The sequence below is a fragment of the Chlamydotis macqueenii genome, chromosome 20, assembly GCF_036417535.1.
Source record: "Chlamydotis macqueenii isolate bChlMac1 chromosome 20, bChlMac1.mat, whole genome shotgun sequence".
Classification (NCBI taxonomy): Eukaryota; Metazoa; Chordata; class Aves; order Otidiformes; family Otididae; genus Chlamydotis; species Chlamydotis macqueenii.
This window is the reverse complement of record NC_141575.1, coordinates 6,747,544-6,758,208: the sequence shown is the minus strand read 5'-3', so window position 1 is coordinate 6,758,208 and position 10,665 is coordinate 6,747,544. Positions and strand designations below refer to the sequence as shown.

The 10,665-nt window shown below is 42.1% G+C and overlaps 2 protein-coding genes across 2 annotated transcripts in view; one reads left to right on the top strand and one right to left on the bottom strand.

Moving 5' to 3' along the window:
* Positions 1-10,665, bottom strand: part of DYNC2I2 (dynein 2 intermediate chain 2) — a 122,976-nt gene that overhangs the window by 50,406 nt on the left and 61,905 nt on the right. The gene's annotated exons all lie outside the window — the stretch shown is intronic.
* Positions 275-10,181, top strand: GLE1 (GLE1 RNA export mediator). Its single transcript, XM_086764016.1, has 16 exons — positions 275-403; positions 934-1,158; positions 2,198-2,323; positions 2,569-2,717; positions 3,041-3,101; positions 3,376-3,630; positions 4,404-4,632; positions 5,219-5,334; positions 5,518-5,587; positions 5,942-6,084; positions 6,968-7,158; positions 7,484-7,613; positions 7,935-8,039; positions 8,995-9,077; positions 9,248-9,311; positions 10,021-10,181. The coding sequence occupies exons 1-16, from the start codon at positions 308-310 to the stop codon at positions 10,087-10,089; spliced, it is 2,112 nt and encodes a 703-aa protein (XP_086620142.1). The 5' UTR covers positions 275-307; the 3' UTR covers positions 10,090-10,181.

Sequence of the window (10,665 nt, the reverse complement as noted above, 5' to 3'; positions counted from 1 at the left end):
GGTCTCTCCCAGGATAAACGCTGCAGCGCAGGCTGACCTCCAGCCCTCCCTCCCTGGGCTGCTCCGCGAGAATACACAAAATCAGGGAAAAATCGGCGGAACGGCCGGTATCTCCCGGTCCCGGCGCTTTCCTGGCCGCCGCCGGCGGTTCTCGAACCCGCGACGGGCGGGGAGGGGCAGGGCCCCGCCTGCCCGCCAGGGGGCAGCCGCCGCCCTTTCTCTGCCGCTCGGCAGAGGGCGGGAATGGAACGGGAAGCGGAAGGGCGGGGCGGCATCGGCCGTTAGCGGGGCGGCGGAGCAGGTTGCTATGGAGGCGCGGCAGCTCCGCTGGGAGACTCTGGACGCCCTGCGCACCTCCAGCAAGGGCCGGCTGCGGTACTGCCGCCACTGGCTCCAGGATGAGGTGAGGGCTCGCTCCCGGCGGGCGGCGGGGAGCTCCCGGGCCGCGGCGGCCCCGCTTTGCTCGGGAAGGTGGTGGGGGGGGGGGGGGCTCCGCGCGTCCTGTGGGCGGCTGAGGGGGAGGATCCGCGACGGGGCCCTCGGCGGTGGAACATCGCTACATCGACTCCTTCCTTCATTAACAGTCAGAACTTGAAATATATAAATCGTCCTGTGGTATCTTTGCTGCCCGCTCCTTGTGCGTCGGCGGCTGGGCCCCCCGGCTCCCCTTCCAGCAGGTCGGGTCCTGGCTAAATCGTGCGGGGTTTGGGGAGGAGGAGGAGGCGTTACAGGAGAAGGTTCAAGCGTGGCTGTCCTGCAAAAGTCGGGGAGCCCAGAAAAAGTGTTGAAAAGACAGCGGAAGAAATGGATAAATGGGGTACTGAGCCACGATTATAAAGCACCTGCTGTCCTGTGCAAATGTTTTCAATGTGTGTTCGTGTTTCATGGCTTTCTTGATGTGTTTTGCATTCATGGAAAATGTTTTCTCTGTAGGATATCTTGGAAGGGTGCATGTCTCCTCTTGAGCTGTCCCCTTATTCTGGCTGGGTGCTAGACAGAGTAGTTGGGCAGTCAGACAGAGAAATCACACCTTCTGGAAGTTCAACGCCTAAAGAATCCACTCCCCTCAGAAATCACTCGTCTTCTCTGGAGAAGATCATGCCTGCTAGCTGCCAAGGCTCTTCCCCACCTTCATCTCTAGAGCCAAGTGAAACAAAGGTAACTCTGATTATAATCCATACGTGAGCAGCTGTAAGAAAAAAAAATATGTTAACTTGCTGCCTTAAATTGTCTGATAAAGATTAGTTTGTGCTCTGTTAATTTGGGGGGGAAACATGCTTAGTTTCAACTTTTTGTGGGATAAACAGTTGGTGATAAAAAGGGTATTAACAAGATTTTCATAGCATAATTTTTCATAGCAGGCCAAAAGTAAACTTATTTTTTCACCATAACTGAGGAAAATCAGTTGGAGCTACCCATAGGTGTATGGATTAGCAGCATGGGGCTCATCCGCTTGGAGGGAAGGTCACAGAGTAGGATCAGGCCTGTTGTAGTAAGAGCCCGTGAGTTCCGCCTTGGGTTCTCTGGAGTCTTGAAACAACTGAGATGTGTTATGGCTCCCTTTTACGAGGCAAAAGGGTAGGAAGCTGGGCAATGAGCAATTGACTTGTGGAGGTAATAAAGGTGATGAAGCACCTGAAAAGAAAACCAGTGTGTTGCTGTGCTTTAAATGATGACCACGTAACAATGATGCTGAGCAGCAAAGTTTTGGCCCTGTTTAGATTTAAGAAATATATTGTGACAAAAACATCTTAATGGAGCAGCAAGATCTAATCAAAGCTAGAAGAGACAGTCTGAAGACTCCTTGAAGAATGATTCAAAGTATAAACCTGTCTTGACTTCTTCCAGTGTAACATCTTCACTGAATCTAAAGAGAACGTGAGGAGTCTGTCTAGCCTTCCTAGGTGACAGTTAGCCTTTGTGAATGTCCTACAGGCTCTTGGTATCTCTGCTCCCAATGTTAGTGATTGGGAAAAGTAATTATTCCAACCTCATGTAGGTGGTGGAGGATACTCAAAGTGGTGAGGCTACACTACTGGGGTATATAAGTGCTCTAAAAAGTTTTACATCGGTTGATTCCTTTGTCTGTTTCTCTACAAATGATGTGCAATTTAGGAGACTTGATTTACCTGGTTTCCTCCATGAGTTGCTCATACTGTGTTCAGTCACTGATTTTGCTTCTATGCTGACCACACAGGGAAATGAAGATTTCAGTCTGCTGGAAATGGATCAAGAAATCTTTCCAGCCATCCTGCCATCTAAACTTACAGAAGTCGAAGGCTGCATTCGGATGTATGAAGAGATACATAGGTTGAAAGGAAAGGTACAAGAACAACAAAAAGCTCTTGAGGGTGTATGTGAATCAGAGGAGAGCTACATAACCAGATGTAACAATGATCTGCTAAAAGTAGCAGGACAGTAAGTTATCCTAAACCTTACTCTCTAAGGTTTAGGATAACCCCAAGTAGACCATGTTGGCCCACTTTGGGCAATTTCATTTGTATTTTCTTCTGTTCAAATTCCGGTGATTACTACATTGTGGTGCTTCTGCCTCTCTGCAACCTGCAGGAGAGGCTAAGGCAAAGGCAGGAGCAGCAAGAGCAGATGGTGAGGGCAGTGTACGAACTGGCAAGTGAACAACTGAAGCGCTTTGATGAACTGAAGGAGCTAAAGCAGCATCAGGAATTCCAAGATTTGCGAGAAGTAATGGAGAAGAGGTGAGATTAGCTCTGGTATCCATAAAATATTATAGTATTTAGTTAAAGTGGGGATTAATTCTTGTTCCTGACAATTCCATGCTAGTCATCCGTGCTTGAAAATCTCAGCTGCTGCTTTTCTTACCATTAATTATCCTGTTATTGTTTGTTTTTCCAAGTAGATATCTTGCTACTGTTGAGATTGCACTGGTTAGAAAAAGACTGTATTTCTAGCAGTTAAAGTTCCTTTAGCTTGGCTTATTTTAAAAGTAACTTGCTGTGTGTTTGTATTTTGTCTTGTGCATGTCTTGAATACAGTTTTTCTGTCTTTGCATGTATTGTAGCTCAAAGGAGGCTCAGGGACAGCAAGAGAAGTTGAAGGAAGAACACCGACACAGAGCAAAGGTCTGAGACTTGTCAGAGTTGTCTTTTATGAAAGACAGTGACTGCTAGGTGGGAACTGGAAAGACAGATTGATTTATTTGTATTTACATGGCACCCCTGGAGTAAGAATGTATTTTCTGGCGCTGTCCTAGACACCTGCTGCGTTGTTGGGGAAATGCAGCAAAGGCACATATGTTGTAGGAGCAGGAAGGACCTGTAAAGCCAGAGTCATCAGACCAGGAAGGACCTGTAAAGCTCGAGTTATTTAAATATTTTTGTGTCTTTTTCTCCCAAGGTGTTAAACCTAAAACTGCGTGAGGCAGAGCAGCAGAGGCAGCGTCAGGAAGAGCTGGAGCGTATGCGTAAGGAGGAGGGCCAAGAAAGATTGCGTCGCCTTTATTCCATCCAGGAGGAAGTGCTGCAGCTTAACCAGCAGATTGATCCCAATTATAGACACAAAGACTTGCCAAGAATTGATCTTTCTGCATACAGTAATCGTGGCAACCAGATCTGTGGGCTGGTGTCCGGACTCATCCGCACCACAAGCGAGGTAGAGGCTCTAGAGTTGTTCTTAACTTTGGTTGTCATTCCTCCGTAAAGCTTCCTGTAGCTGTCTTCAAAGGCAGCTTGTCATGAGGCCAATAAATAAGATGTCACATAAATGTGACATAAAATCCTATAAAGCATCTGATTTAAAAGGATAATTATTTTTTCTGGCACTTTAGCTATTCTCTTGGAAATTACTTATAAAAATGCATGAGGATTTCTACAGGAGAAAGATTGAATATTAAACACTTGATGCTGTAAAGTTCCTTTTTGAGACAACCATGGAAGTGAAATGCTTCATAAACTGTTAAATACTTGAACATGTTATGATTCTATACTCATAAGCCTTTTTGCAGTAACTAGGTATCCTTGGAATTTTTTTTCACTATGTGAAGGTGGGATACAAACCTTGGAAAATAAAACACTATAATAAGGCTAATTCTCTGTTTCAACTCGTCACCGCTGGCTTTCTGCAGAGGAAGCTGTGTAGGCTTTGCATTGGGGTTCCTTTACACTTGGCAAAGTGTGTTTTATTATTTTTTGTTGTCCAAGATCGTATGAGATCTAGCCATGGACTAACAGTATTTACAAATGTTATGACCAATGTTATGTACAAGTAAAGAAGAAAAAGATATTTTCACCAAAGAGGATAAAATGTGTAGTTGGCTCCAAAATTATCTGAAGGCTAATGCTTCAAAAGTTCCTTGCTCTTGCCATTGGCCTGCAGGTAGTGGAACAAAAGATTGATGCTATGTTACCTCCTCTGTTTCTTGACAGAGAGGTTTCCCTACTCAAGTAGATGTGGCCAACACTGAACGGGCACTGCAGGAGATGCGAGGGTTGATATCCAACATGCAGCAAGAAATCGCTGCAGCTGTCGAAGAAAAAAGGAAGAGAGATGAAGAGGAAGAGAGACAAAAGCAGAAAGAGTTACTGGAAAAAGAGCAGATGAAGGTGCAGACTCCTGCCCCTGCACAGCAGTCAGGGGGAAAGCAGCAGAAGGAAGGTTGGTTAGGGTTTGTTTTTGTCCTTCCTTACACACCCTTTTCCTGTTAGGGGAAATGCTACTTTGGAATCTTATTGTTGGGATCGCATACCTTCTGGTAGCCTTTACTTTTAACATAACTAGCAAAATGGGTATAGGACTGCTGGCAGCAAACATCTGAAATGAAACATGTAGCATAAATTGACTGTGTTAACTGGAGCAAAACCTGCTCTTCCTAGACAGTATGCCGTATATCGGAGCATCAGAGAATAACATTTTGCCTTCTTGTGAGTGTAGATGGGTCATGCATTATATGACCGCCCAAGGACAAACCACTGAAATGGCTTCCTTGAGAGTAAGTTAAATTCAGATATCCTGCATATATAAGCTATTAAGCTGAAGAAGGAGGACTCCTGTAGGCTTGCAAACTTGTAGTTCATTTATGAACGTAAGTTTCTAAACTAAATTCTGGTAAAAAAGCACTCATGCAGCTGTTAGTTCCTTGCATTTTTTTTAAAAAAGTTTTCTTAAGACTTTTCTAGAGCTTTGGGTCTGTCTTAGTCTTCTGCTTTATTTATTTATTTATTTATTTATTTATTAATATCAGGACTTCAGCTTAAGGCAGAAGAAAGTATCGTGCAGTGGTACCAGCAGCTTCAAGATGCTGCTGAGCAGTGCGTTGCTTCTTTCAGTGAAATCAGCAACTGCAAAGACAACAATGAGGTATGAACAAATGATTAATATTGCTGAAGACTTATTGTCTTAATTTCTAGGGGATCTAGGACAGCTTTCATTAAAAAAAGTAATTCCGAACTTAGCAGCCTCTATTAACAGTCTGCTCATCCAAACTGTCGTAGTAGTTTGCTTGTCTGTAAAGGTTTTTGAACTTGTTTGTTTGTTCTGCAGGTTAAGAGGATAAAAGCAGACTTGCAGAAAGCAGCTACGATCCCTGTGAGCCAGATCTCTACCATAGCAGGTCAGCAAAATGCCGAGAACCCAATCCAACAGAAATGCCTTTTGCTGTAAAGATTTTATTTGACACAACGTATCCGATGTTTCTGTAATTATTTTACGGCAGCAAGCTGGTATGCGTGCAGTCCAAGATTTTGCGGCACAGTGTTCGCTTATGTTTTGAGGTCTGTTGCTTCCCTCAGAGGCATCTTGCTTCATCATGATTCAGTTTCTGTCATCACATGTAGCAACCATGCAGTTTGAGATGCCTTGCCCATCAGGATGTAGGCCTAGTTCTTGTGAAGTTGATGTGGTCTGACTAAGGCTTCTCTGCTGTTTCCTAATCTTCTGTCTCCATACATTCCTTGTATATTTGCAGGCTCTCAGCTGAGAGAGGTATTTGACAAGATCAATAACCTGCTCTCTGGAAAGTCTGTCCAGACTGGAGGGCGAACTGTATCAGTGACTCAGCATCCGCAGGCTCTGGATTTTGTTTATTACAAACTTGCGGAGAAATTTGTGGTGAGAAAGTGTTCTCTTTATTGGGGTGACAAACGTAGCTAGTGCTTTAAGTTCTTTTGGAGCCTGTCCTCTGTCTTCAGCTACTAAGAACAAAATTACTAGGTGTTTATTTTGCATATGTTAATGTTCCTATTAATTAGAGAAAGTGCTTTTTGGATTTAGAAAAAAAAAAGTGAAAGAACTTACTTTCCTCTTTCCCTCTACTCCCCTATTTTATCTCTTCTAGGAGGAAGAACTATTTTACGTTGCAGGCTTACATGTTAGATATTCTGAACTAGTTAGGTACAGTGTTAGTGGAAAACAGGTTGATAGTTAATTTATGATGTCTCACAAAACTGTATATATGCCCAAAACCTTACATCTTGGTAGAATTTGAGGGGGGAAGGCTAAGGCCCAAGAGGCAAACTTCTGTCCATGCTGTGTAGTTACCACCTCACATGAATTTAAGTGTCATTGTTTAAGTTGCTTTTTGGAGTTGGCAGTATTTTTTCTAGGCTTTATTTGGTAAATTTAGGCTGTTAGAACTTTCTTTTGTCCCTGCAGTGACAAATATATGTGAAAATTAGCCCATGGCGTAAAACAGTAACTGATTTGTAAACCTTTGAGAATTATTATTTGGAGATGAAATATCTGTGCAGCCTTGCACTTTGTGCCTGTACTTGCTAACCCCTTTTTTCTGCCCTGAGCCAAAGCTTATTGTCATCCTCTGTGGGAGCTGAGGACATGGGGCTTTATCAGCTTTTCTGTGGTTGGCTACATAGCCATGGAAACACTAGGATCGTTTAGTGGAGGCTAATTACACACACACAAAAAAATAGGATTATTTTTTGGTCTGAGAAATGGCTTGAAGGGCTGGAGACTGACTTTCCTTCTCCCTCTCCAGAATCAAGGAGAAGAAGAAATAGCTGCTCACCGTGATGCAGCTTTCCCAATTGCTGTGGTGGCCTCGGGAATCTGGGAAACACACCCTCGAGTTGGAGAGCTCTTTTTAGCTCATCTGCACAAAAAGTGCCCCTATTCTGTGCCATTTTACCCTGCATTGAAAGAGGGGACTTCTATGGAAGAGTATCAGAGGTAAGGTTATTACTGGACTTCTGCAGCATGAACCCTGCAAGGGTGAAGAGTGTATTCTTCTGAGTGAAGTCCACTTTTCCCCATCTCTGATTACGTAGGCACTGTGATGTGCTGGCATGGACTCTGGAGAGTCATTCACAAGCGTACAGCTCCCCTGACCCTTTTCCCTGAGGATGCTGTGTCCTTCAGCTTTGGAAGCTCTTCTGCTTCTTCCTTGTCCTTCTCAAAGAACAGCTGATAGCCATAGCTGAAATATCCAGTACAGAACCTAAATATTCTACATGTATTTTGCTGTACTAATACTGGAACATCTTCTCATACTTAGGATACTTGGATATCAAGTTAAGGATTCCAAGGTGGAAGAGCAAGATCATTTTCTTAAACGGATGTCAGGACTGATTTGTCTTTATGCTGTTATCATCCAAGTTCGGTGGCCTTACGGAAACAAACAAGGGGTATGTGTGTATGGCACTATCCCAAGAGTCTGTTAAATGTATTATAAACTGGATTTGTAGTTAAGGTGTGCCGAACTTAAATCGCCTCATAATATATTTGAAGGGAGGTGGTCATAACAATAATCAACAAAGCAACGCAAAGTAATTTGTCGTGTAGACCTTTGCTTCCTTTCTTTATATTTTCATAATGATCAAGTTTATGTTAGGCTATTGTAAAATAACATTTTAAAGAAGAAAGTAAATCAGAAAACTGCTTGTTTTAATAGTAGCATTTTGCGAGTCGTAAAGGAAGTGTTGCATAGCTTTGTTGTTGCTTTATAGCCACATCCTCATGGGCTGGACCATGGATGGCGCTGGCTTGCTCAGATGTTGAATATGGAGCCTCTGGCAGATGTGACAGCTACACTACTTCTTGTTTTTCTGGAGGTAGGTGATGTAAATTACTGGGAAGGTAAAAGCTCTAAATTTGTGGTGTTTTATTTTCTGAAGGGTTTGTTGAGGTGAGGTTCACTGTGATTTTAAGAGCAGGTTTTTTTAACTTGTCCTTATTACTTCGGAAAGGAATGTGAATATTTTCAGGTTCTTGCATATGTAGCTTTGGAGCTGAATGATGTAAAAACTGAAGTTTTTATACATGCAGCTTCTGTTGTTGGTCCTGTTTAAGGTTCCAGGTATTTTTAAAAATAGTTGCGTGGTCCTATAAGAATAAGGTCTGCTAAACACTTGGCATCAGCTCATACACGCAGTGAGGCCCAGTGGCCTTTCCAGGTGAATCGATTCATAAAACAGGATGGGTTTTTCAGGTTGGAAAGGACAGAGCCTGATGCATATTAATCCTGGATATAGGCCTGTGCTAAATAAGAGCCAGAGTTAAAGGCTGAAGTCAGGGGAGACAAATGCTGTTGAACGCAAGCAGCTTCTGCCTGTCAAATGCCTTCTAAAGAACTTTAATAGTAGAAATGAGAAAGTAAAGTACGAAGTGAAGTACAGCACGGGGATTCTGTTGGTAGTGGTGAAGTCTGAGGAATGTGTGTCCTGTAAACTGACTGCACGAAGAAAGCTGAGGAATCCACATTGCAGGAGGTGAGGTGGGGAAATGACCACCGTGTGCCTTTAGCAAATGGTATTAGGGAAGGGTGTTATTTTTGGAGGGAGGCTGGAGTGAGAGGAAGAGTAATGTGAAATTGGTGTTGGTGGCCACCGCACAGTCAAGAAGAAAAAAGTGTGCTAGCAGTAATGGCATTTAGAGGATTTGCTTGTTTTCTTGTAGGTGTATTTCTTTAAATGTCTGGATAAAATATTAAGTGATTGATATTGAACAGGTTCACTGAAGTTGTCGTGCTAGTCTGGAACATGTTCTTTGTGGGTTTCTGTACCATAGGTGTGTGGCAACGCTCTCATGAAACGATACCAAGCTCAGTTCTGGAAAATTATGTTGCTTATCCGAGAAGACTATATCCCAAGGTATGATCTCTTTGGTTAGGAATGTGAAATAATCCTTGTTTTTACTTTGTGAGTGTTTGCTCTTAAATGACTTGTCCGTCTTTTCCAATCTCTGCCATTCACTCCCCACCCACTTGTAAATCAAACCCAACTGCCGAAGTAGATTTTGAAACATGCTGTTATTTTTGCAGAATTGAAGCAATTACCAGCTCTATACAGATGGGCTCTTTAACGCGTTTAAAGAAATTCTTGGAGGTAAAGCTTTTTTTTTTTTTTTTTTTTTCCCCTCCCAGTTTTGTTTTTGGATTTTTTTCCCTTCGTTCGATATATCCATCATTTTGATAATGAGGGTGGCGCTGCTTGCAGCACACCTGATAGTCCAGACCTGTCGCTATGATGTAACCCATATTTTGTAACTTTTCGGTTACTGCATTATCTTAATGATAGTTATGATGTCAAACATCTCACTTCTTTCTTACCTCACATCAAATTTTTCTCAGTGACAATGTAATTTGATTTTAAATGAAGCTCAGTGAGACTAGGTGCAGTCAGAGGAGATGTAGGGGTTGAGGAGGATTCTGCTGAGTCATTTCTATAACAGCTGTTTTCTCAGTGGTTTGCTTATTTTTATCTGTTGTCCTGATTAGACGTGAGGAAGTAGACATTTTGAACCATTCTCTCTAGCGTTTGTTTAGCGTTATATTCTGCTTTTTTTTTTTAAAGAAAGCTTGCAAAACTGTAAAATAGTTGATGATTTAAATTGGTTTGTGAATGTTGACTTAAATTATGATATTAAAATATGATAGCTTTGGAGTTCGTACTTTGATTTCAAAATTAATTTTGGTACATTTTATTAGCAATGTTTTGAATGTGTGCAGTAAGAGCCATCTAAATTCCGAGAGGAGATGGCAAATTAAGATACACACGCTTTTTCATTTGTTCTTTGTCTTTCTCTCTCCTCTAGGAATGTCTACAGAAGAAGGAAATTCCATTACCAAAGGGTGCTCTGACATCTTCCTTTTGGAAATCATAAATTACTTCTTTCCACCTGGATGTCAGTGCTTTCAGACCCGGCTTCCTGTTTGCATGTAAAAGCAAATAAATATATTTTGCATATAGAGGAATGAGGAGAAGATATTCCATCAACCTGTTAATGTTTAATTCATCAAGATTTATGTTGGGCAGAACAAACTTGTGTTTCATTTGTTGCAAATAATGGGAAGTTCTGCTTTGCTTTGGATTTTTATAAGTCCTTAATTTTCCATAACTTATTATACAATAAGACTTTTCATTCATATGTTTAAACATGCGGAAGATGTTTTAAATACAGTATCCTAGTGACCTCTGGCCTTCAAAGATTAAAGACTCTTGCACTGAAAATTTGCACGGTGCTACTCTGTTCATGGAACTGAAAATACCTCACAGCTTTATGAAGTCTTCACATAGTAACCAATCTCTGAAACTTACCACTAGAACTTTATTTTTGTATTTATTACATCTGTGTTTTATAATTCAATTTTAATTACGATGACATACTTGCATCCTGTTTGTGTCAACACCTTCGTACTACAGTGAGACTGGTAAAGGCGTTTGGCCTGGCAGTGTTGAC